We start from the raw sequence: 27,866 nt of genomic DNA, 5'->3' as shown, positions 1-27,866 counted from the left end.
GATAGACTATGGAACTACGACATTTCACAGGCACTTACCGTTTGATCCGTTTGTTCCTGGGTGCCGCGGATCCTGAGCTGCGCCCTTGTCTGCTTCGGGGCCTCCGGAGCGAGCGGGCCTGACACTCCTTGGCGGCGCCCGGGCGGGACGGAGCGCTGTGGCCGGCACTTGGTGGCGGTGTGGGCTCGGTCGGAGAGGCCGATGTGCAATTAGACCGGTAACGGCTATCCAGGCCTGGTCCGGCGCTCCTGCGGCCTGGTGTTGGGGCGCTGCCTTCCATGGACGGGGTTGACCGTATATGTGGCTCGTCTCCCCTTTGTTCTCCGGTCCGGCCATTTTGAGTCCCTCCGCCCGGACTCGGAGAACGGAGCCGGTGGCGTGTGGGGAGCCGGCGACTCGCCTTCTTCTGGTGGCCCCCCTTCCTGCTCTGGTGGTGCCTCTGCTGGTGGTCGACTGTATCCTGTTTGCCCCGCTGATGCCCGGACGGGGGTCGGAGTTTGCCGCGGCCCCGCCGGGCTTCTAAGATGGCGGCCGGCCCCATGTCTCTCGGCCTGGCCGAGACTGGCGATGCTGGTCCGCCGCATGGCACGTTTGCTGAATACCGTAAAGGTGATCCTACGCTTGGCGACATCCTCGCCGCCTTGCGCTCCTGGGGCGCTCCCATGGCCGCACCTATCATTGACCTGGAGGAGGATCATTTTGCCGGGCCTGCTGGGCCCCCCTTGGTTGGTGCGGCTTCATCTCTGTTGTCTGCTGCTGGAACTTTCCTGGAGGTCGTGGGCCCGGCGGCCGCCGTCTGAGTGGGTGTACGGATCTCTGCTGCCCGCCTTCATCCTGAGCTCCCCCCTGTGCCGGGGGTCCGCCGGCCGGGTCCCGTCCGAACCGTCCTCGTTGGATCTCCCTTTCCTTTTTTGCCTCGAATGGCCGAACGAAGATCCTGTGATTGCTCCGCCGGATCAGCTTTCCTCATATTGTCGCCGGAACTGTGCCTGCTTTGCCTGATGTGGTTGCCGTCCCTTCCTGTTCATCCGGGTCGCACTCGATATGGCTTGTGTGGCTTGCCGATCGGACTCCCTGTTATTCACCTCCTGTTTCGCATGATTTGGTTCCTTGTGTGTTGGACGACTACAGCTTGTGATAAACAAGGACAGGGATGAGATGAACTTGCCTCGGTGGACTATTATCTTTCGGTATGGTTGGATGATCCGTTTGTGATTGTATGACTATGTTCGATTCTCCTTCATGTTCCTGGAGTTTATCCTTGTGCTTACTATCTTCCCGTGGGCTCTGAGTATTTTCGGACGGGGGGGAGGGAGCTGATGGGGTTTTGATAATATGGCTCCTCTCCCGTTGTTCCTTCCCTGTTTTCGCTTCTTTTTGTCTTTGTGGTTCTTTCTTACTTATCTCTTCTATATTTCGGGTTCTGATTAGGGCGACAGGCACGCTGCCGGGGGGTAGGCCATAGCCTTCTGCAGGGGTGCAGGGTGGGATGTGCGGGGTGGGGGTGGGGGGGGGTCTGTTGTGTTGTGTTTTCCCCTCATTCTTTTTGGTTCTAAGGCTCTTATGTATCCCTTCTTTTTTCGAGACGCGGTGTCGGTGTGTGGCCCCCTGGGGTGTGTTTGCTAGCATGGGCCTTCTGGTATTCCTGCCGTCACTGTTTACTGCGCATTCATTCCTCCTGTTACCATTAGTTCCATGTACCGGTCTATTTTCGAGTGCCTTGTTAGCCGTGGGACGCGTACAGTGATGCTGCGTTCTTATTTCTCTCCCCTTTTTTTTCCTATGTCTTTTCCCCCCCTTTTTTTCTCCTCTCCCCCTTTTTTCTTTCCTTCCCCGGGTTGTTGTAACAGAGGGCTCTTTGTTTTTGCAAGTCTAATTTTAGTTTTGTGTATTATTGTGTGTTTTCGTAGTGGTGGGAGGGCGCTGGGCAGCGGTTGCAATTGCTTATTATTGTGGGACTCACGTTCTGCCTTTACCAAAATGTAACTGTTCTTTTTGAATTTTCCTGTGTTTGATACTTCTGCTTGCTCGCGGCCCACCACGGCCCTCTGGACTTTACGGATTACCATTATTCTGCGACACCCTTTCTTCTATTATAAAATCAACCTTCTCTCATCCTGTTCGTGATGTTTGCTCAGTGGCTTTTTGCCTTTGCTTTTTGTATGGATTGCTGTGATATCCTCTTGGTGCTTCTGTACTGCCTGATATGCTTCTTTCAATGTGGTGGCCGGCCCGATGGGTTGTAGGCCCGTATCTGTGAGCGCTTTCTGTACAATAAAGGTTTTAAAAAAAAAAAAAAAAAGAAAAGAAAAACAAGGCATGCAGGGCGTCTCTTCTCCCTAAGAAACTGCATAGTGCTCTGCCTATCATGTAGCCATAGTATAGTGCATAGAGTAGGCATTAGGTTCTAGATGACATTTTAATGACATTTTAACAATGCCAGAAATGTTTATTTTATTTTCGTTACTTGTCCCATGTCTCATTGCTGTTTTTATAATATTAAGTGTAGTTGTTTTAGATGTACTTAGAAACAGATTGCTCCTATAGTAATAAATACTTCAAACTTAACAGTGTTAATTCTTCTAAGTACAGTGTGTGTGATACTGTGAATAACGAAATAAGGTTTGTTGTTGTGTCCACGGTGCCCCTGATCCCTTTATGGGGTTGTTGGTAACCCAAAAGCAATACATCTAGGTCAGTTGCACATTGAATATGTTTTGTAGGGCTACAATAAATTGCCTTTCACCTTCATCACTGGTGCATTGAGCCAAGCTCAGCAGTGTCTCCCATGGGTGGGATAGCACCCCTTGTAAAGTTACGCCAAAGATGTAACTTACATAACAACCCAAAGGTGACATGTTGTCAATCTTGAAAGGATGAAAGACTGAGTGAACACCTCAGAATCTGAACTTATGACCAAGAGTTCAAACAGAGTGGGTATATTAGTCAAACAAACTTAATATAATCATAATGACATAATAAAAAAGACACTTAAAATATATATTTTACTCCAACTCTAAGAAAACAAGGTTGAGAGGAAACCTGGTAGTCATTTGATCTTTAGGTTTAGTGGCAATCTGTTGATTTTTCAAACCCTGCTATAAAATTGTTTCATTAATTCCTACCTGCATGTGTTCCTGTCTTGCATGAGAATGTCTAGGATTATACTTTTGTCAATCCCTGTTCTAGTTATATTAGCAAAAATGTCCGTCTTTGCATCAAAAAATCTGTCCCTTCATAACAATACACGTGCATTGGGGTTAACTGTGCACTTGGTAGCTACAGATACAAAGACACCACTTGGAGTTATAAGCGCCATTTCAGAATGTTTCATCTGCTCAGAACGCATGACAGGAAAGCATGTGGAGGACAATATTTGAATTGGTTACTATGATATACATGGTGTTTGTCCAATGAAAAGGATATCAGACTTGTGAAAAGGAAGCATATCAAAACAACCTCCAATAAAAATATATACCATCGTGACCAGAACGTGCTTACTGTTGTAAACGGAGGCATGAGATTGACGAATGAGTAAGCTTTTAAGCTGTAGGGGACATTGTTAAAGGGCACATTTTAAGGAGGGCTCTAGCAAGTCCGTTCCAAATGTTTGGTATTTGTTCCGATAAATGCCCGTCTCCTTTGGTGAAGGACATCGGAGTAGGAGGAAAGCCTAAGCTTGTTGGACAAGTACAAGAGGAAGGATATGTTCTACCGGATATATTTCTGACTTCTTAACCCGGATACTTAGGTTCCAAACCTTGTATGCCCAGTTGGCCACATTGTTTCATCCAACGTTTTATATAGCGCTGGCTAGACATGGAAGTATCAGAGCGCTTTACATGAGGATCAGAGAGTTACAGGATACATAGTTATATCAGTTCAATCAGCGAGTTACAGGTTACATAGTTACATCAGTTTGAATCAAAGAATATCAGAGGGAGGGGGAGGGAAGGAGACACAAACGGGGAGACGAGGAAAACAATGTCAGATAACCGGCTGGGTAGGTGACGGTCAGGGTGCCAGACTCATCTATAGCTGTATAGGACAGCTCCACCGGACATCGTCCAAGGTTGCTCACGCTCCGTGGTAGGTACAAACAGTTTTGTTATCTACATCAGTTGAATCCGCGAGTTACAGGTTGCATAGTTACATCAGTTTGAATCAAAGAATCACAGAGGGAGGGGGAGGGAAGGAGACCGAAACGGGGAGACGAGGAAAACAATGTAAGATGACCGGCTGGGTAGGTGACGGCCAAGGGGCCAAACTCCTCTATAGCTATAAAGGACAGCTCCATCGGGTATCGGCCAAGGTTGCTCGGGCTCTGCGGTAGGTAAAAACTGATTTCTAGAATTCGGTGATCAACTTTGTAAAAAATTGGAAGCGGCTGGGAATCTATTTAAACACGAATAGTAAGTACAGCATAAAAAAGTTGACCAGTCTATCCAACCTGTGATCGGAGAAGACCTAGAATAGAGAGTAAATCAAGGCCGGACTGGCCAGACCAGGCATCGGGCGTTCCCCCCCCCCCGCCCCCCCCCAGAGGCTGGATGGATGGGGGGGCCGTTCCTTGTATATCCAACAGTTTTCAGGCAACAATACAAGAGCCAAGATAACTCTGGTGATTAATGTGCCTGCTGGAGAGAGGTCTTTTTGTCTAGTGGCAGCTTTGACTTAATATGCCTGCTGTAAAGAGCATGTACTTTGCAGATCACAGAACAGAATTTTATGTGCATAGCTCAGTGGGTTACTGCTCTTGTCACAGAGGTCCTTTTCTTACTGTGCAGTTCTTAAATTGCAATCGTAATCTAGGTTATGTTTTTTTCCCAGTCTTTCATTATCCTAATTTTGCTAAAAAGGGTTTGTTTGGGTAGAAATACATTCTTATATGTAAAGTCAACCCTAACCACTGGATTACGTTCTGAATCCTGAGTTTGCACAAACCCCAGGAAAAGCAATCTTAAAAAATGTCTACTAGAATCGATGTAACATTTTCGTTACACTGATTTATGCACATACAAGTCATTATCTCTGTATGTGTGTGTGCGATGTAAAATGCTACGGCACCCTACACTGGTATGACAGCTGCTATAAAAAAATGAAATACATGTGAGTGAGGGGCTATGGAGAGATTAGAGGCACTGTTGGAGGGTGATAGAGGAAATTATTGAACAGCCCCAATAAAGATTGCTGTATCCTCGTGCACTATATGGTCATCATTTACTAACAACAATGTGCATCAGCTGTCCAACTCATAGGCCTCAAACACCAAAAGCACTGTATGCTCCAGTCGCAGGGGTGGGGAATTCCTATCTCCCGATGCCCGAGACGTCTAGATTTCTTAGGAGGGCAAGAGGTTTTAATTTGCATTTTGTCCAAAGGACAAGTAGACAGTTTTATGGTAATACGACACACAGCTGTTCAACCCTGTGGGTCACAGCCAGTAAATAAGTTGCTCTGAGCAGTTTATTGGCAGTGAAAGGGTCAAAGCAAAAGCTGGGACCTGCACTTTAATTTCCCCAGAGCAGAACAACAAAATGATAAAGCAGAGCTCAAAGTTGGAGCCAGCTTGATAAGGTCGTGTGGCTCCAGGCCCTCCCCTGGTCCTTTTATTTTCTTCAAGCATGAGACACACATCGAGCTTCTGCAGCTCCAGTACACTTGCAGCAATGGCATGTAAGAGGCTGCTTTTTGTGCCTCTTGGCCCCTTGCTCTGACTTGAACTGTATGACCCCTGCCTTGTATTCTCTGCTCCACGCCTGGGCCTCATAGGGCTCCAATATCCCTGCTCATCTTCAACTGCACCCCCTCCTTGGCACTTTGTTTTCTGTACACCTTATGTTACACCCGGTGCCTGAACCTGCTAACCCCACCCCACCACCCTCCGCTGCCCTCTCTGACATCCCTGACCCGCTCCCCTTGGCCTCTCATATCTTACTCATAGAGGGCTTACATTAAAGCTCATTAGTTTCCCCATGGGCTTTCATACAGGCCTAAGGCCACCCCCAATCTTGTCCTTGCACTAGGCCTCTCATCTCACTTTGTGCCTGCACCAGGGGCATTGTGAACAGACTGCTGTAGCAACTACAGCAGCTGTAGAGATTTTGACGGGCCTCTTCAGTCTGAAGGTCCGCAGTCAAAGGCCCATAATGGATGTGAAAGGGTGGGTGGGAGAGTGAGTGTAATAATGGATGAATAGATGCATGGATGAATAGTAAAAGGGTGGATGGATAGATGCATGTATGAATAAGTGAAAGGGAGGATGTACAGATGCATGGATGAATAGGTGCGAGAGTGGATGATAGATGCATAAATTAGTGAGTGAAAGGGTTAATGGATAGATGGATGTATGAATAAGTGAAAGGGTGGATGTACAGATGCATGGATGAATACGTGCAAGAGTGAATGATAGATGCATAAATTAATGAGTGAAAGGGTGAATGGATAGATGCATGGATGAATGAGTGGATGGATGTAAGGATGGATGTGTGAAAGAATGGTAGGATAAGTGCAAGGGTGAATGAAGGGATGGGTGAGTGGATGGATAGGTTGAAAGTGGATTGATGAGTGAAAGGATGGACAGCTTTTTGAAAGAGTGGATTAATGGGTGAGAGAGTAGATGAATAGATGGCTGAGTGGGTGGGGATGGATGGGCGGGTGGCTGGGTGGAAAGGTTGATAGATGGATGGGTGGACAGTTGAGTGTAAAGGTGGTTGGAGGGATTAGTGAAAGGGTGGATGGATATATGAGTGAAACGGAAGATGGACGGGTGAAAGGGTGGATGGATGAGCAAAAGCATAAATGGAGGAAGTGAAAGGGTAGGTGGATAGATGAGTGAAAAGGAGGATGGATGGGGTGGATGAATGGATGAGTGAAAGGATGGATGGAGGGATGAGTGAAAGGGTGGGTGAATAGGAATGAAAAGGAGGATGTGTGGGGTGAAAGGATGGATGGATGAGCAAAAGGATGGATGAGCAAAAGGATGGATGAGTGAAAGGAAGGCGGGACGGATCAGTCAGATCGATAGGTTTGGAGATGGCAGGAAAGGTTTGAACAGGAGCTTCGTGAACGCCCCGCTTTAGCAGCTACAGTAGAGGTGGGCCTCTTCTGTCTGCAACTCGGCAGACAAAGATTCGTAATTAATGTGAAAGGATGAATGGATGTGTGGGTGAAAGGATGAGTGAGTGAGTGGAAGTGTGGCTGGCTAGATGGATGGATGGATGGATGGATGAATGAGTGACCAGGATGGTTGAGTGACGGGGATGGTGAATGGACAAAGGATGTTATAATGAAGGAAAGGGAGAATGAGTGGATGGGTTACAGGGTGTAAGGATTAGAGAGCGAAAGGATGGATGAGTGTATAGGATAAATGGGTGAATGAGTGGAAGGATGGATTGATGGATGGGTCGAAGGGTGGGTGGAAGGATGAGTGAAAGGGAGGGTGGATAGATGAGTGAAAGGGAGGGTGTATGGATGAGAGAAAGGATGGATGGATGGTTGAAATGGATAGGTTTGGAGATGGATGGGTAGGTTTGGATATGGATGAGCGGATGGACTGACGGATGAACAGATGGACGAACAGATTGGTGAAAGGATAATGGATAAAAGAATGAATGGGTGCCAATGTGAAGGTGAAATTCTAGATATCAGTGGGTGAAAGGATAAATGGATTGATGCTTAGATGGAAGAGACAAGAGAGCTATTCTGGCGAGGAATTCAATGACTTTTTTCGCTTGCTTGGTGTCATAAGAACTTTGGATCAACGTGGGGGGTATTTTAATTTTCTGGTTACTCACTTGGCCTACACTATGCTCCTTTCTCTACCTTTGGATTATCAGGTAGGCGTGGTACTGTATGCCAGCGCGTTCTTATTAGACCACTAGTATTTGGTCTCATAAAGGCCACATTGCCATACAAATTCCTGGCACTGAACAAAACTACTTTGTAAAAGAGCAGAATGCTGTGACACACAATGAAACCAGCTCACAGATAGGAAGACATAGCATTTTAATAAAAACAAAAGGTCTTGGTTAACTCAGATTTAATTAGGGGCTCAAATGTTAAAAGTGCACCCATGAAATATGTCCTTGTATTAATGCAGATATATGTTTTTTCATGAATTCACATGAATTTCCTTAAATAGGCCAGGAAACTGTAGTCCTAGAAAATATTTGTGAATTGCATCTTAGCATGAGCAAATATGAATATGAATATGCCCCAGCGGAAATCTGTTGAGTTTTTACAAGTTCACTTTTTCTCCAACCACATTCTTCCCAGCTCAGGAAGAAACTTTACTTCTGCCATTGTCAGGGGTAAATTGCCGACCTTTCTCAGTATGGGAAAAGATTAGAGAAGAACTGGTGAAAAACTCCAAAATTCAAATCCTTCTATAGTATTAGCCTGACATAACCAGAAAGGCTATTATCAGAGCTCTTCTATAAAGAGATTGCAGCCATTATTTGACGGCGCACTACATGGCACCAAAGGGACAAGTGATTTTTGTTACAGGACATGTAGATTTATGAAGCTACTCTTCCCAAGGACAAGTACATATTTCATTAAATTCCACACCCCTGAGTCGGCACTCTGTGCTGTGTGTCAAAGATCACAAACATGAAAGATTCACCTACTCCACGAATGAGTGTCCAAAGTGCAAGTGACCCTGATGCACACACGAGAATTAGGGAAGGAAAACGACAAAATAAGATAACACACAAGAAGAAACTTAGGGACTCAGGCCCCTTTACATGAGATACAGGCACATACAACGTCTGTAACAGTCTGATTTCCATCTACCGATACACTTGACTTGTCCAGCACCTAACCCCAAAAGAGATAGCACACCTCAGCAGGGGCTCAAGAAATAGGACTACATCACCTCCAACTTAATGGAACTTCACTGGCTCCTCTTATCAGGCTCCACAATCCTCAAAACCAGCTGGATCATCTACAAAGCCATGGTGACTGATATCCCTGCTTATGTCGCTGACAAATGTGCCATTTCAGGATACTCTTGGAAGCCCTGCACCCAGGAAACAATAACACTGAAGAAGAAGCAGTACAAATATCAAGAAAAGCCAATGGCAATAGACCTCTTTCTGAGTATCTAGTTTCTGGAATGACAGTCTTAGCAAGTAGAACTTTCCCAACCCTTCTCTTATTTAGGAAAGTCACACCTTTATAAAGAAAACAGCATCATGATGTAGTAATAGTCAATTTCACTCTTAGAAACCAACCACCCCTCAAATCATCATCATAAAACTTTATGTTAATCACAATGGATCATAAAAGTACAAATAAAAACATAATAAAAACCAACCAATCACTATCCGTAAGTGCCATACAAATCGAAAGTTTCAAAAATGCAAACATTATAAGTTTGGGTCCAAATAATTTCATACAAGACAATGCTGATCCCCCAATTCTATTGAACAATAGGGTCTTTATGGTTTTTCAATGCCTGTACTGATGTTGTGTAAAACCAGCAGGTCATTGTACCTAATGACTTAGCAGGCCACCAATCTGTAAGGAGCAGTGCACTACGGAACGGGATTTGATGCATGCAGAGCATCCTACTTGCCCTCAGGTCAACTATATGCAGGCCTGTGCAAATGTTCAAATAATGTGTACGTTCTTATAATAGCCTATGTATAGACCCCGATTTTTAGATATTTTGCAGTCCAAAAGGGATGTGCAAATGGCAGTGGAACACTAAGCGACAAGGTGCAATTTTTCATTTGGACTCTTCATTAATCATATTACAAGGTTACAATTACATTGGGTTAAAACACAGCTATAAACAGCTAAAAGGCGGCGATAAAAATACAGTCACAAAATCATGGGTGACAATAAGTAGTTAAATTGCACAATAAGCGGTCTACAGGGGGTTGGGGTGGTGTTAAATACAAAGGTGAGAAGGGCTCATCCAAGCTTTCCCAAATAAATATCATCATGTAAGTTCCTATTTGCTTGCTCAGATACACTTTGAACAACAGGCCTAGGCAGTTGTAAGGAATCTTGCAACAGCGAATACCACCAACCTGGAACTGTCGGTCCTTAAAATCCAAAATGCCTCCCGGTGCCTCTTAGTGACTAGGTGTCTGCACATCGGCAGTATCCATATTTTTCTCTGGTTGAAAATAACCAGGGTAAAATAATAAAATAGGGGGTATGGTCTCCAATTGCCCCGCTGTACACTCATCACCCACATATTGTACATTAACCCACTTAGTACAGAAGGCTCTGGTGGGGAGAGACTGGTACTTGAATTGGAATTAAAATTTCCAAGCCAAAGGGGGCGGGATTTCATCAATCGTCTTTTCAAACACAAGGGAGCAATTTCAAGTTGGCAAATTCTGTAGTTAGGATGCCTCTACTTCTTCGAATGGTTTCTAAAGATATGTACTCCCAGTAAATCCGATGTAATGTTCTTATTTTTTAGATTGAATTAGATTCCTTTGGCTTTGATCAAAGTTTCTACAAACACATCTTCCTTTGTGTAATTCTAGCATGCGTTAGCCATGGTATTTTATGGGCACCAGGGAAGGCCAAGAGATCCCTTAGGGGTTCCCTATAAACTCCCAATGCAGTCGAAGTCTAGAGTCTATGCCAATAGAACGAAGGCCTATACTCGGCTTTCCAGGAGATTTTTCTAAGTGCCATATCAAGTTTCAAAGGTGGCAGGGTTGAGCTCTTTGGAAATCACACACTCACTGTGTCTTTGACCCTGAACAGCTCACTTTTGGCTAAATTCACACTATATAAATATAACACACATATATAGAAACATCAACCACAATATTGTTTGGGAATCAGAAGACAATGTGAATTTTACAATACATTTTTCATGAGTTGATACAGACATCTAAGATTCACTACTCTTCTATAACTAATCATGAATCACTGGGTCTGATCAACATAAAAATTAACTCCCGAGCCAACAGACTTTACAAATTATGAGCAGAACAATAAAGATCAAAAGAAGTTGCTATTCAAAAGGCTTAATAATCAACTTCATGAATTCCAAAATGTGCCACAAAAGCAGTCAAAAGTGCAGATCTGTGTATTGCAATTAAAACAGGTTACACAAAGAAAGGACATACAAAGAAAAAGAACAAAGAAAATAAAAAACATAAATGCAAGATGGGAATGGAACACCTACTTATCCAAAGGTGAAATGTCATGGTCATATAAAACATAGTAAACATTTATCATGCACATGTTCTAGACCACCTCACCATTATCAAAAATCATTTGTGTAGGGCTGATTTTCATTACATCGTCCACTAAATGAAAGTGACCTTCTCACTCATAATGCAGATGTCAAGATCGGACACCAAAGTTTCTTCACATGACTTACCCCACTGGCAGTTCTGATGGGTTTGGCCTTCAACTTGGGTACAAGGACTTTCCGGTGCTGAGCAGGCACAGCAGCAATGATATCCACCAGTCGAGGCTGAGACGAAAGTCCATACTTGGCAGAGGTCTTGGTTTTCAACCTAAAATTAAAAGCACTCATTACTCTTACACCACCTTTGCACACCATGAAATTCTTTTGCTTACTATGAACATAAAAAACAATTTTACTGCTACACTACCAATGACATTCCTCAGACATCTGATATAGTTCAAGTAGACTGAAAATGTTTAAGATCTAAAGATCAGTACAAATTAGGGTGTATATTTCTTTGAGGTAGAATTGATGAATGTAAATGTGGTGTTATTGATAAAGCACTTTATATTAGCATTTAGGAAGTTTGTAAATGCTCCCAATGTTGGCACCCAATGGAAATGAAGCACCATAAGATAAATTGAAATACCCATTGTCAGACAATGTGGGTGAGTCTTTTGGTGCCAAAGTCAATACCCTAGCCACTAAACATCATCACCATACAAGAGATTCCAGGCTTGCGAGTGTGGCAAATCCAACTTTGTCAGTTGTACAGAATTTGACACCAAATGTATTAAGATGTGGTGGCAGGAAGTAGTCACAATTTGCACAGTAACTTTTTGCAATCACTAATTTATTTTCCAAACTGACCTATGCATGAATAAGTCAGTTCAGAAAACAAGGATTCGAAGTGAGTCCCAATCTGAGCTACCTCATTTATATTCATAAGGCAAGTCACAAATTGCTACTCACTACGACTGATGGCCATCACAGGTGTGATCCTCTGCTAGGGTCAGCAGGCCACAATGTCTGTGATTGCCTATAAATAAAGTAACACTTTTTTTTATGTAGCTAAGTTTCCACTGGCATTGCATTAAAAAAACTATTTTACTTTTTTAGAAATGTTTGTTTGAGACTGTAGCAAATAAGGTTAGTAGATGTGCGGGATTTGAGTCTGGCCCAAGTAATCGGTCCACAACTGGCTCCTAACTGGGAACCAAGTACTCCATTGTAGCACTTGACTCTCTCATGGTAGCAAAGTAGAACAGTCCCAGGCCTTTTCAGGGGAGGTATTATGGGTTAGTACTCTCCTTTCGCAACAACACTCAATAAACGATTGTCCAGTCAATGCTTTTTCTTTGGAAAATGACTTATTAAACCCACTACTAAATAGTTTGCATCAATTTACAAATATGTACTTTAGTTAGATGACAATACCTTTAGTGACAACCTTACATCACATTTCACCCCCAGTGGGTCAAGAATCCCATTATCAAACTACCTATGCCAAATGCAACATCATAATATACAAGGGTTAACATTGTACATAGGGCAGACCTATTGGCATTGACAAGGGTATCAAATAAATAAAACAGTAAGAACAACATTAAGCATGTGCTAGAGTCTTTCGTTTGCAATTATCAGACTACACAATGCAACAATAGAACCAATCACAAGGGACCTCTGTGCTCCCGAGTTCTAAGTAGAAGCTCAAGCTCTGGAGAGCTTTAACTCCAATGTTAAACTCTCATGCGTCTTTTTTTAAACCCCATGAAACTTGGGGTAAGTTTTATAACCACTTTAGGGAGGGGCTGCTGCACCTTCTGCAATCCCCCACAACATGTTGCAAAACTGTTGTTGGTGCCACTGCCCCTCCTTGGGCACCAAAAGAAGAGAGGTATGCAAATAATCCCCCTCTTAACACTATGGGGGATGTCCAGGCCAGAAATCCATGCATATCTTATATGCAGCCTTGCACCACATTACAGTTTTTGGGAGGGCCCGCAAACTTCGCATTTCGTTCGGGCCTGTGAGGGAGAGCCCCAACACTTCCGAAGATCCCCAGGCTCCCTAAACTCGGCAGGGGCCTGCCTCTGGTAAATATTGCTCCCTTCATCTCTGTTCCTAGCGGATAGGAGCAGAAGTAATAATTCTTCCTGGTATGTGGCAAATAAGCAGGATGGGTGTAAAGCAGAGGCCCTGTGGTTTTCTGGGCCTCTGGAAAGGGGTCCCGGGTCCCCATAGTTCATGCGCTGGTTTTGTTTCATTGACCCCCACACTGGAGATGGGTCCCATGGAGGAAATGAGCGGTTTAGATGCGACCCCACACACACCTACTTCCACCAATAAATTAATTACCTTTAGATGTGCCAGCCCAAAGACCTTCACCCATCTCAGGTGTAGAACTTGAATGAGCGCCTGGCACTAATTTCTTTTTATGGGCATGATAAAATGGGCAAATCCTAAAGGTGCAGAACTGTGGCCCTGTTGGGCTGATTAAGATCTTTAGCTAGTTTATTTCTGATGGCGAGCACCAGTTCCTTCCACTACCTCACAGCCATGACCCGGAACACTTTGCCCCTGCCCCTCCACCTCAGGCAATCTGAGTCGCTGACCCAATTCAAGAATGATCCTCCACACCCAGAATGACCAGTTGCCCCCTCCCCCCCCTAACCACTCATGAAGCGTCTTGAGACCCTGACGGGTGAATAGTCACGCTTTACAAATACCTGATTGATTGATTGGTTGAGGAGCATTTTCACTTTGCAGGGAGCTGGTTTTATTGCCCCCCCTGTGCCAGTCTTCTCCTCTCCTAGCTGTTGATGTTCCTCTCCTGCTGGTGGGTGCCTATTGCATATACCTTCTGCTACCAACCGGCAGACCACATTCATGCTAATGGCCCCAAACTCCATAGCCTCCTGGCTGTCTTGTAAGGCACTTTGGGTAGCAGGGGAGTGCAGATCTTTCTTCAACTGGTTCTCAGGGGCCATACATTGGCCCACATCACTCGTGCTGAAGTGAACCATCTAGTCTTGGGGGTCATCTGTAGACAAACATCTTAGAAGGGCATCAGGTGGCTTCTCATTCCAGTCGTCCATTACTCTGTAGTGTTGCCATCCAGGTCCATGATCTTGCTCCACAGTCTCTACCTTGTGCAGGGTTTTATAAGTGTTAGTGGATAGTTCTAGATGCCAGGCACCCCAACCAATCCTAAAATACCACTTCATCCATCCACCCCTCTACCATCGCTCCTGCAGCGCATTCTGGGACAATCCAATATGACAGAACCATTTTTCTCCTCTGCAGAGCTCCTGTGCCCACCCAGTGGTAATTAGCAGCCCCTCCTCTGTGGTCACTCTAAACCAATTCTGGAGCAGCTCATTGTTCCTCCCACTTATTTTGGTGCCAAATTGGGTAAAAAGATAAAGGACGGGGGCAGGACTGGTATCAGGTTCATCTACTTGTGACACGAAAGGCCTCTTTGAAGTGTACCTAGTCCTTGGGCACAGCCCTCAGGCAGTCCTATCAAGGGAAGGCCATACCCTCCCCACACCTAAGCCCTTTGTCCTCTGGGAGAAACTATATCTCGCCACAAGGGAGCCTTCAGCAGTTAAGTGGAAGTTGAATACTTAAGAAATGCCTCTAGAGGCTTGTGGAAGGAAAGTTGTAACTTTTTTTTAAAGTACCTTTTACTTAATAGGCAAAATTCGATTTTACCATTGTATTGGATTTTGGATAACTATCTAAATAGGTCCCTGATTTCTTTCTCTAGCTGCTACCAGTCCTAATTTGACATTTAATACACATAACAAGCAGCCAGTTTTGCTGCAGTGCAAACAGCTTTTGCAATATTTCACTGTAGGACACATTAAACATTAACATTTACATGTCCTACTTTTGAATACCATGCACCCTGCCTCTATGGGCAAAAAGGCCTCCTTAAGAGTGACTTAATATTTACAAGGAAGGTTTAGACCTCGCAAAAGGGGTTATTTTGACAGCACAAATTTGCAGTTTAAAACTGCCACATGCATGTTACCTTTGTGCAGCTACCAGCTGTGCAGGTCGGTAGTCTCTTAGGCGCAGCCGTACCAGTGTGCACACATTTTATGTGTAACCATCACAGTGCCCCCTACCCTCCTGTACTGGGCACTAGTATTAAAGAAGCTCAATCCACTTACAAATTGAATTACTGTAAGTGAGTTTCAGGTAGTGAGATTCACTGACAGTAAAAGTAAAAAAAAAAACTGGTGATTAAAGGCAACAATTCCAGGCTGACTCCATGCACATATCCCATTAGCAATATAGACGTATTAGTGGTCCCATGGATCACTGCCTACTACCAAACAAAATTACTTTTTTAGTATTTACATAGGGGTAGTATCCATTTACTGTGCGAACGGGTTACTACCACAACTTATGAGGCGATAATTTTTCAATGTTTTGGAACCGGATTACATTTACAAATCAGTGATACATAGGATCTGAATCGGTATTTGGAAGGGAAACTCAAAACATGACTTTTCCCTTACTAATACCAACTCAGTATCCATTTCTAAACATGCTTAAGTATTCAGAAAAAGTTGTGTGAATTTCTGTAAGTGTTTAGTGTAGAAGAAAAAGGGGTTTAGCCTTTGCAAACCCTTAGATTTACAGATTCATAGGTTTTGTTAACTCTAAAACTCTTCATACATCTGCTCCATCATTGTGAACTGCACTGTATTACGGGCAAATGTCTTAATTACATTTTTGTATTTTTCACTAAAGATCACACAACTATAAAACTGAATGCATTAAAATTAATAGATACGGGGGCGTGGCTTGGCCAGCAGCAATGGCGGCAGCGTTTTAGGTTCGCTCCGGCCAGCCCCGTAATCATCCTGACATTTATCCTTACCTGAGCCCGCTTCTTCGACTAGCTGCTCTCCGGAGCCTCATTGCTGTTCGAGGGTGACCCCCGGTTGTCTGCCGGGGCTGCTGGGGCGCTGCACGGCGATCTGCGGCGGAGGCGGGGCCTAATGCTCTCCCGGGAGGCTGAAGCCGGGACCTGCGGTGTTGCGCCCTGCAGGGGAAGTGATCATCGCGCCAGCGGCGGAGTGTTGGTGCCCCGTGGGCCGCGGAGCTATACCCCCCCTGTCCCCCCTGGCCACGGGAGGGCCCTGACCGCAGGAACGTGAGGCGGCTGGCGGTCTTGCCGGGCCTTCTGCAGCGTACCGGACTGCATGCGCCGGTCGTGTGGGGTCGGGGAGGCGGCCGGCCCTATGAAGGACGGCGGCCATCTTGCCGAGTCGGCCCGCCGCTGTGAGCAGTGCGGCTGGCTCAAGGATCCGGTGACTTTGGCCTGGTGGGGACTCTGGTCTCCCGGGCAGCGAGCTGCAGCTTCACGGGCACAGAGTGGAGGATTGCGGCAGTTCAGTGGGGACGGCGCGGGATTACTCCCTCCCCCCCCGTGAACTCTGGAGTGCCTCGCCGGACTACGTGTTCCGCCTTTGGGAGATCCTATGTGGCGTGTAATGGCGGCTGGCTGTTGCTTCGTGGCCGCGGACTCCTGGTGCTGACCCGGCCGGCAGTGGTGAGTTGGTCGCAGAGGGGCTAGGGGGTTGAGGCGCCCGCTCGATTCCCCCCCTCTCTTCCATATATCCTGCCTGGTGGAGTGGTGGTGACCCTGTAGCGGGGTGCTCGGCAGCCTCATGAGGCTGTGGTGTCTGGGGGTGTGCTGGCCGCAGTGCTTTGGAGTGGCTATTTGTGAGCGAAGGGGACCCCTGAGGGTGTGCATCAGTGGTCGGTTCGGGCCACAGCTCGCTGACGGTGGTGGGGTCCCCTGTCTGAAGTGGTGACCGGGCCTTTGGCCTTCCAGATTGGCCCCTCGGATCTCCGGTGTGTGGGCACTAAAGGGTGTCGCTGTGAGGTGCTCCGTCCCACGCATTTCAACTACGGGCACCATGACGCGGGTGCAGCAGGTGGTGGACATACTAAGCAGGGGATCCTTGATAAATTTACAGAGGCGGGCCAAGCGGCAGGAGGTGGAGGGCCGCACATCGCGGTGCCCGATAATGCAGCGTTAATGGCGGCCATTACGCAATCATGGGACATGCTTGACGCCAAGATTGGGGCCATTGGGCCTGATGTTATGTTGCTCCGCCAAGATCTACGGAAAGCTGTTGAAAGAATCACCGGCACGGAGACTCGCGTCTCCGAAATTGAGGACGACGTTTCTGTGCTCAAGAAAAAGGTTGCCGCCATGGAAAAGATTCAGAAGGGCCTCGCCATGCGGGTTGAAGATGCGGAAGGGCGTGCACGACGGAATAACCTCCATTTTGTTGGTTTTCCGGAGGAATGTGAGGGCAACAACGCAGAGCGCTTTCTGGCTCAGTGGTTGGAGGGCTGGCTACCCTCGGATGCTTTATCCAGCTGCTTCGTTGTGGAACGGGCTCATAGGGCCCTCATGCAGAAACCCCCTACCGGGACACGCCCGCGCCCATTCATTGCGAACTTTTTGAACTATGCTGATCGCGTCGCCATCCTGCGACATGCTTAGTCAAGGGCCCCCCTCACATACAACAATGCCACCATACTGATCTCCCAGGACTACACGCGGCTGGTGCAACAGCAATGCCAGTCCTTCCTTGATGCTAAGGACGTCTCCGGGGCCTTAACATCCAATATGCTCTGCTCTACCCATCACGATTGCGGGTCATCTACCAGTCCCGCACGCTGTTCTTCGATTCCCCCGAGGAGGTCTTCCAGTGGACTGACGAAACTGTGAAACTTCGCGTCACCACGGCTCCAGGTGGTGAATTGGATTCCTCCTCCAGTGGGAAGGCCCGTCAGGGCCTGCGGAGTCAGCGGCGTCGGCGCAAGGGCTCGACGTCTGGCCGTGGTTCGCGCTCTGGCTCCGCGTCCCGCCAGGGGGATCTGCCTCTGGAGCAACGACACCAGGACGCTCCCTGATGTGTGAGACGCCCGTCCTGAACTGTGTGCACTGCAACAATAGACCCTCAGGTGCTTAAGTAATCGGGGCTGGAGCCTGCCCCAGTTGGTTTGGGTGGGTGGGAGTGAGAACCCTGTTGATGGGTTGTTGCTCGGGGATCCATTGGGAGGAGGGGTTCGTGTTCCCCCGTTGGGGATCGGGCTGCGCTCCAACCGCGACAGGTGCTTCCATGTTTGGGAGGTGCAGGGTGGGGAGGTGGAGGGGGGGTTGCTATTCTGGGTTAGAGTTGGGGGGATTGTTTGCGCATGTTATGCTGCTCTGTGTTTCCGATGCTGTTGAGGAGCTGAGTCATCACGACACGTTTTCTCTATGTCCATATTTGACCCTATGTCTGCCGCGGGGGACGGTAGGCCGGTGAGTTCCGGATCTTTGCGTGTTTTGAGCTGGAATGTGCGGGGGGTGTCGGACAAGATGAAGAGGGGTGCGGTTTTCTGATATGCTAAGAGGGCGGGGGTGGATGTCTTGTTCTTGCAGGAAACGCATCTGCTAGGCACTAAGGTACCATGTCTCCATCGATTTGGGTACACACAGGTGTTCCACTCAAGCTTTGTGAGGGGGTCTAGGGGGGTTGCTATACTTGTACATCGTAGGATCTCCTATGTGCATGATACACTCTGGACTGACCCACAGGGTCGATATGTCTTTGTGCAGGGTAGGGGGGGGGACAGGGTGACCCTGGGCAGCGTATATGCCCCGCCCCCTCTGCAGCGGCCTCTTGTAGAGAGACTCACGGCTCTTTGGGATGCCATACCGGATGCCCTGTCTATAGTTGGGGGAGATTGGAACGATGTTATGCACCTGAGTAGTGATAGGTGGCGAGTGGGAGCGGTCGCAGGGGGAGGTCACCACCACCAAACTCCATGCTCTGGTGACTGGTCTGGATTGATGCGTGGAGGTATCGCCATGGTTCACGTAGGGACTACTCATTCTTCTCAGCAGTCCATGAATCCTTTTCTCGATTGGATTGCATCTTTGTACCGAGGGGGCTGGCCCATAGGATACACTCGGCGGCCATTTTACCGAGAGCCTTGTCCGACCATTCCCCGGTAGCCCTCACATTCCTCGTGGGCCCAGCCAGGCAGCCGTTTCGCTGGCCTATGTCTACCTAGCACTTGACGCAGAATGCTTACCGGGAGCACATGGCCAAAGAACTAGATCACTACCTGCGGTCCAATGTTGGTTCCGTGACCTCCCCTACCACTCTCTGGGAGGCCCTAAAACCCACTTTGCGGGGTGTAGATATTTCCTGGTGCGCAGCGGCCCGTACGGAGCGAAAGAGAGACTTAGTGCGGCGTGAAGCTGCGCTTGAGGATTTAGAGCGTAGGAGTCGGGGGGTGGATGGAGGTCCCATCAGACGTCAGCTGATACTTGCTCAGCAAAAGTACATAGCCGTTCTTCTGGAGGAAGCGCAACAGGCTTGGCTGGCCACTCGTAGTCGGGTGTACCAGTGGGGGGACAAATCCTGCAAAATGTTGCACCGCCTCTGTCAGGGCACCTTTCATTCCCAACCGCTGCCCCAACTTACGTGCCCTGGTGGGGTACCTATACTTGAACCTAAGGCTATCGCGGAGAGCTTCGCTGTTTATTACGAGGGCCTCTACGCACCCCGGGAGTGCTTGCCGGTTGAAATGGTCCAGAAATTTATTGATGACCTTCCCCCCGCGGGCTGTCTCAGATGAAGTTCGGGATTTATTGGATAAACCGTTATCGGATGATGAGATTGGTACTGGGTGAGCTGAACCCCGGTAAGGCGCCGGGTCCCAATGGCTTCCCCGCCGAATTGTTTCGTCGGTTTTATGTGCAGCTGGGTCCGCGACTCCGGCCGGTGATGAAGGAGGCGCGCGAGGGAGGGGTGCTTCCACCTGACTGGAGGCATGCCGAGGCCGTGGTCTTTTTGAAGCCGGGCAGACCCCCTGAAAACCACGCGTCCTACAGCCCGACATCGTTACTGAATACTGAGGATAAGGTCCTAACCAAGGTTCTGGCTAATAGGCTCAAACCGCACATAGCTGACCTGGTCCATCCTGATCAGGCCGGCTTCATGCCTCGCAGAGCCACCCGCCAAAATATCAGGCGCGCTCATGTCGCGATCTCCGCTTGGAAGGGGCTGGGGGAGCAGGCGGCGCTCTTTTTGGCCGATACGGATCGCGCCTTTGATTCTTTGAGCTGGGTGTACTTATTTGCTCTGCTGCGACGCCTCAATCTTGGCCCCCACTTCTTGGCATAAGTACAGCTGTTGTACATCGATCTTACGGCCTCCGTGCGAGTCGGAGGTGCGGTCTCTCGTTCTTTTTCGGTTCGGAGGGGAACACGGCAGGGTTGCCCCCTGTCCCCCTGCCTATTCGCGCTCGCCATGGAGCCCCTCGCGGCAAGGGTGCGCATTGATGCCCAACTACAGGCTTTCGGTGGTCAGCGGATTTGGTGGATAAAATAGCGTTATACGCTGATGATGTTTTGTTTTTTCTTACAGATTTGGACCGCTCGGGGCCGCAGCTACTGCGTATTCTGCAGATTTTTGGCGACACCTCCGGTTTATGTATAAACCCTACTAAGTCGACGTTGTGGATACTCGGGGTCAGGGACGGGTCGGGGCTTGGGCATCGGACCTCCAGAAGGCGTCGGGCGGTATGAAGTATCTGGGGGTGTATTTATCAGAAGACGCCGCAGTTTCCCGCGAGCGTAACCTCACCCCGGTTTGGACTTGTGCGCGCGAGGATATCAAGGTGTGGTCCCGTTTGCCATTGTCTATATATGGCAGATCGGCCATTTTCAAGATGGTTGCACTTCCCCGCCTTGTGTACCAACTACAAAATCATCCCCATCAGATCCCGCCCAGCTGGTTCCGACAAGTCAACTCGGTACTGAGTGGCTTTATGTGGGAGGGGGGGGGATTGCTCGTGTAGCGCTGCGGACATGCTTCCGCTCAACATATACTGGGGGCCTGGCCACATCGGACGTGCTCTCGTATTATCAGGCGGCCCACCTGCTGGGCTTGAATGACTGGTGGTATAGTGACCGGGGTGGCCCGGCCTATGCGGTGGAGCGGTTCCTCATGGGTTTGGCGACTGTCCACACGTTGCTGTATTCGGCTACGCTCCGGCGGTGTCTTCCTTCGGTCACGCAAGTGGTTTTTTGCGTTTGGCGGAAAGCGCTGCGTAGAATGGGGTGGTGGAATGTGCGCACTCAGGAAACCCCCCTCTGATCAAATGGTCGTCTGCCCCAACTGGCTGCGCTATTGGGTTTCCGGGGCTGGGATGCTATAGGCATCTCCACGTTGGGCGATGTGATGACAGGGTGTACCCTTAAATCCTTCCAGGACTTGCAGAACGAATTTGAGATGCCCCGATCTGAATTTTTTAAATATCTACAATTTCGGCATGCCTTGACGCCCTACTTAGCCGACCTTGAGCAGCTCCCTGACTTTAGTCCGCTGGAGGCTAAATTGTTTATGGGGGACCTACCTGATAAGAAACTATCCCGTACCTATCAGACCCTGGTGCACCACTGCTCCTCCGATCTACACAAACTCAAGGCTGCGTGGGAAGAGGATCTCGGGGATTTGGAGGAAGAGGACTGGAATGAGGCTCTGGCAAGTCCACGGTTAGCAGCGATCTCCACCCGCTTGCGCTTAATCCAATTTAAATACCTGCATCGCGCGTACTTTACTAGACAGCGCTTATGGAGGGCGGGTATGGTGGGGTCCCCCGATTGTCTCCGCTGTGGCTCGGACGCGGGCACACTCCTTCATACTGTGTGGGGGTGCTCCGCACTACAGAGGTTTTGGGAGGGAGTCTTTCGATACCTGTCTGAGGTGCTGGCCTGGGTGCTTCCACGAGACCCTAGGTTGGCGTTGCTGAATGTTATGGAGGGCATAAGGGGCAATAGGTACAAACGACATTTGCTGCTTCTGGGCCTTGTCCTGGCTAAGAGGGACATTGCCAGGGCCTGGAAGGCCCCGCATGCCCCGCCCCTGGCCACCTGGAAAAGCGGCATGGACTTTTGCATGGGACTTGAGCAACTTATATTTTTGGCCAGAGGGTGCCCAGGCAAACATTTCAAAATCTGGAAGAGATGGGCTGAGTACCGAGGGCTGGACTTGGACCCTTCGCCTGATGTGACGGCTCTCCCGTCGCCGTGACATTGGGACATTTAGTAATGCTGTGACGTGTCTTCAACTTTTCACGTTTTCTTTACTCGTATTTCTTATTTCTCTGTTAGCAGCAGCGCACTGGGGGGGAGGTGGAGTGGGGGGGGGGTTAGTTTGTTCTGTAATGTCTGCAAATGATATGCTTACTCTATTGATGTTGGCAGAAGAACCCGGTTCTCGGGGCTATGCATTTTATGTGAGATCAGACAAATAAAAATCTGTTTAAAAAAAAATAATTAATAGACACAAGTGCAGATATAGGTATTTATCACATATACTAGACAATATGTCCTGAAACAAACTCAATGAAAATAGGTAAATAGGCATAGCTAACATATTCATACAAATGTAACTGAAAACACAATTACTGAATATAAACATAATGTTAGAGGAGCAGCCCATGTTTCTCAGTCTATACAAAAAAAGCCAAATATGTGTTGTGTTTATATGTAACAATCACCGGGAGAGTATCCTGGAGCTGTTGCAGTGCAGTGCAGGACAAGCTTGGCCTAGGGCTGGCAAGTGGTTCTATTCGAAGAGCCATTGTAGGAAGGTAGATCCCTGACTATGGTTGCCCCCAACTTTTTGCCTGGTGTTTTGCTGGTTTTCTGACTTAGTTGACCTAGGGCCCTGCTATTCAGGACCCCAGGCCTACTGCTCTCTCCGTAAAATGGATTCCATGTACCTTAGGTACATATCTAAATTGGATACTGAGTCACCTTACCAGTCCCTGTACAGTGTACCTTAGGTACCCAGGGCATAGGTGTACCCAGGGCCTACCAGGGGCTGCAGCATGTATTATGCCACCCCTGGCTGGCCATCCAAATCTGACACAACTGGCTGCTTGACAGCTGGGGCAAGGTGGTGTACTCACCCTTTGCTTTAGATATAGTATACCTATATCTAACCCTAAAAATGGACACACAGATCTCCTGTCAGTCACTCCTATGGCAGGCCTTAACAATCCTGAAGGCAGAGTGCTTGGAATCGTGTGAGATGGTGCTCTGGCATGAGCTGAGCCTGTCTGCGGCTTTCGGGATCCATCCCTTAGCCGTTTCCATGATATCGCATACCATATACTCTTAAGTGCATTATAATCCTCGCGGTTATATGCCAACTCTGGTATCGCTTTATCAAAACATGTCGAGTAAGGTGTCATACGAATTGGAATACTAACCCCTCGCCAATTCTGGCGACGGGGTTAGCATTCCACCCTTCTAGAGGGACACGACATGTATGTAACCTATAACCCGGTTAAAAGTCAGACAGAGCCTTAGCATCCACAAAATGGATGCTGCCACCGAGACACAAGTCTGCCCTCCTGCTGCTGGGAGTCCTCCCAGAGCAGGAGATAAAGACAAAGGGTTTCCTGCCAGGGGCGGTGCCAGCACCGTCCCAGACAGGGTTTTGTGTATTGTAGGTAGGCAGGGCTTCAGAGGAAGGTGACTGCACGTGGCACCCCGGTGCTCACTGTGCATAGGCTGGCTTAAACCAGTTCCAGGGACACTCCAGACCCTGTGCTGGGGAAAAGCCCGCCAAGGAAGTGGGTGTAACCACCCCCCTCCTGGTCCCACCCCTAGGGCAGGACTTAGTCGCGTGCCAGCCCCCTTTTCCAAGATAAAGGTAGAGACTGGCCCCCTTCCAAAACAGATCATCTTTGGAATCAAGATACCACTTTCCACGAAAGGACTTCACGATTTCTTCCTCAAGATTCTCCCTTGTGGCTAAGGAGTAGTCACCCTGCATCCGCAGGCACCATCTAAGAACACTGCGGTCTGCTGCAAGTCTCTCCTCCGGATCAAGACTGCCCAGCTCGACGAGAACCGGCTTCCCTGGCACCTCTGACCTCTACCTACATCATCAGTCACGCTGAGATTCGTGGGTGTGACGAGACCTCGAGGGACCGGCCATCGCCAAGACTGCACGACTTCTGCACAGCAAGCCCACCGAGTAATTTCCTGGTGAGTGCTTTGGGGTCCGAGAAGCCCCCACCCTGAGCAGCTCCAACACCGAAGAGCAGCCCCCCAGCATCTCCACGATCGGCGTGGGGCCCTTCTGCTTTTTGCTGCTCACCGCGTTGTTTGGCTACTAGCCCGCTGGCTTGTGGCCTTCCGAACGACGCCCGACGACAACACTGCTGCTGGTCTGGTTGCTCCAGACTGGCCCTTGCTTCCCTCCATCGGAGAAGTACCCTGGACCCTCCTGGTCCAACTAAGACGCCATTTTAGGTCCACCGCGTGGGCCTTGCATTTGCCAAGACTTGTTGCCCAATCCTGGGTCCAGCGACGTCGACAGCAAGAACCTTCGTAGGACAGCTCGCACCTCCATCCTGGTCGCCGACAACGCCTCCTGGTCCGAGAGACTGCAGAGCCCAGCAGCGCCCACTCACCTGACTGCGGTGACTTCGCCCGGTGCCATCCTGGTGCCCACCTAATCACTGGCTAGTGATTCAAGAACTTGGCCCCCTCTGCTTTCAGGTTTCCTTCTTCCTTGATCCAGGCTTGGATCCATCGAACTTTTCTTCACTGGTCGTCTTTTCAGACCTATGCAGCTGCAGCCCCTGGGCTAGGTAACTTCGGCACTTCGGTGTCCCAGCATAGCCTCACTATCCTAGGGTCAGGATCCACTGTCGTTTTCTTCCTACCAGGGCGGGTTCGCCCATGAACACTAACTTTGCCTTTACTAGCTCCCATAGACTTTGTCCCGCATCCCGCGTGAGAGTGCACACTCTGCACCCGAGTCCCCTAGGTCTCCTAGAAGTAATCTAACGATTCCCTAGTCAAGTCCTAGCGATTCCAAAGCCTATTAGTACTGTACTTACCTGCTAGTAATTTCGCATTCCACTTTTAGAGTATATGGTTTTTCGTGCCCCTCGGGCATTTGTGTATAACGTGCTAACTTAAGTATTTTCATAAGAGTTGTGTTGTGTGCTTAGCACCCTGTCCTCATAAAGAGTACAGGGTTGTTGTGATTCTAATAAATACATTGTTTATTTTCATAACACTTGTGTGGTGTCCTTTCACTGGGTGTTCAAGGGGTAATGTGATGGTAAAACAGCTGGCTTAACACGCCCTCTAGAGTCTTAGCCTTAGACTGCTCGTATCCATGCTACTAGGATAGCTGGTCTATAAGGTTGACTTACAACCAATCATCAATAAGGGTTGTTTGGACTGATATATAGTGATCACTAGAATAGTGAACACTGCACATCAGGCCAACTTCTCACAGCCATGTCCTAGGTTTCTTGCGGAACACAAGAATTGAAGAAGTGGCTTTAATGTGTAACAGAAGGTTATTCCAGGCTATAGGGGCAATGTAAGAGTAGGCCAAACCACCGTTTTTGTTTCTGTGAATGTGTGCAAGTAGGAATCCAGCCGAGCGAAGGTGTCTGGTGGGTGAGACATTTGGGGCCCACTTACAACTTATACGGCCTCTACACATTCGTCATCTGGCACGCAATTAGAACAGGGGCGGGTGCCTACTGGAGTGGGGTTAACTTACAGTGCAGGACAGCAGGGACACGTGTATTGATTTCAGGTTTTTGATTCATACTGTCATGCAATGCGCCTGTTATGGATCTAAAGGGGCTGTAGCGTTGCTGGTCAGTAGGCTGTAAGTATTTGCGGAGCCAGGGAGTTGTATTATGATGACCTGCTTACGTTACAAATGTGATGGGATTTATTATATATGGGACTTTAACAACGATGGTTCTTTTTTTTTTTCATACTTCATAGACATTGTGATATGGCAGTGAGCACTGATGCTTTGTATTATTGTAACGTTAGGAAATGACAAATAAAGCTTTTTTTAAAAAGGTGTCTGGTTGGTTAGCGAAGTAAGTTCAGTTACTGAGGTAGGCTGGGCTAGTGTTATGGAAGGCTTTGAAAGTGTGTGTGTGAGGTGTCTGAAATTTGTGTATAGTAAGTAAGTGGAGCTCTCCCCTTGTGTGATGTGTGTGCAATTGACAGAAGGCTTTTTGAGCTGGTGGATTATTGGGGCATGTTTTTATGTGTCCTGGAAGGTGAGTCCAGGTGATCGGCATGGGCTTCTCGACCGAAATGTTGTCCCAAATCTCTATGGCATATTTGGTGAAGGAGTGGGTGTTAAGGAGTATGCAGGAGACTGCAAAATGTTGTGCGGTCGCTGTCTGGAGAGTATGAATGTGAGAGCGGCGGGTGTTGGGTGCTGGTTGCTGTCGGAGCGAGGGTAGTGATTAGTGTGGTACAGGAGAATGCCCCTACGTGTTGTGCGGTGTAACATGCAGCAGACAGGATTGAGACCGGAGTACTGTGCACTACGGAAACCTTATTGGAAGTAATCAAGATTTCCAGCTAACAGGAGGTGTGAAATATGACAAATGCTTTGCTGCTGGCATCTCTAATGTTATCATATCATCTCAGAGCAACAAGCAAAATGTTGAGATGCTCAAAACCCACAGCACTTTATTTGGAAAGGCAGTGCAAGAATAAGGCAGGCGCTCTACTATTACTACATGAATTATGTTTGCGCCAAGGAGATGCGGTCGTACCTGGGGTCTACAGGTTAAATGAACGGAGGGCTGCCGAGAAAGTCTACAGGCCCCTCCATCCAGGCGGACCATGGGGCATAATACTGCTAACAAAAAAATACTACGGATACAACATTAACCGTATGTATACTTGATAGATACACACACTAGGTGTGTCTACTTTATTTTCGTCCTGATTCTAGGTTTAATCACAGGAGTGGTATACATGGGGCTGGCCCTCATGTTGTCCTGAGGAAGAGGTGTAGGGGTCACCTTGAAACATGTCGACAAGATATTAGGGACTATGACCAGATAATTGTTATTTTTCCTTTATCTAACCCCTTTTTACTATACCAACTAGAGGCAGGAATAAATATATTAGCTTACTAGCTAGGTATTTTTAATCACCACTAATCATCACTCCACCACACACAGCACCACACATAGTCTCACAAAACCAGTGCTCCTATGTATCCTTCGCAAGTCGCAGCACGCCCCAAGCAGTAGATGCTTGGGATGGCCCCAATGATGAAGCATGTCACCTAAGGGCAACCTTTGATGAGTGAGGGGACTCAAGAAAATAATTTTCCTCTCCAACAAGGCGCAGCCAAAATATAGGAAAACCTACAATTTTTCCTCTGACTAGGTTCCCACAATCCATTATATATGGGTTTTAGTGTTGTGCCTAGGAGAGGCCAGGGATCTGCAGTGTCTTTAGTAGAAAGATTAGTCTGAGATTTCCTTGCTTTGAACATCATTGGGTTGGATAGTTTGGGGTAGGATTCATTAGGTGTCTCTCAGGTCAATTATTAAAAAAAACCTTCTTTCTTATTTACAGCGCCATTAACTAGATACCAGTAGATGTAGATTGGAATCTGCCTTCACTTACTTAGTAGCCATTTCATCATAACATGGAGTAGTCACCCCGCCACTGCACAATAAATGATACACCAGAGACAGAAATGCATACCTGGCCCATCTGCTGCTTAGTAAGTGTTACTACCAGAAGTCACATAATATTGTTGTTACATTGCAGTTTACTTGGTGAAAA

The 27,866-nt window shown here is 47.9% G+C and overlaps 1 protein-coding gene across 1 annotated transcript in view; it reads right to left on the bottom strand.

The window, feature by feature from the left end:
* Positions 1-27,866, bottom strand: part of ELP3 (elongator acetyltransferase complex subunit 3) — a 731,849-nt gene that overhangs the window by 686,799 nt on the left and 17,184 nt on the right. Inside the window, exon 3 of the mRNA XM_078649905.1 lies at positions 11,360-11,498. Within this exon, the coding sequence (XP_078506031.1) occupies positions 11,360-11,498 (139 nt within the window). The remainder of the gene's footprint in view (positions 1-11,359; positions 11,499-27,866) is intronic.

Source organism: Lissotriton helveticus, chromosome 6, assembly GCF_964261635.1.
Source record: "Lissotriton helveticus chromosome 6, aLisHel1.1, whole genome shotgun sequence".
Lineage (NCBI taxonomy): Eukaryota > Metazoa > Chordata > Amphibia > Caudata > Salamandridae > Lissotriton > Lissotriton helveticus.
The sequence above is the reverse complement of the archived record's forward strand: the minus strand, read 5'-3'. Positions and strand labels throughout refer to the sequence as shown.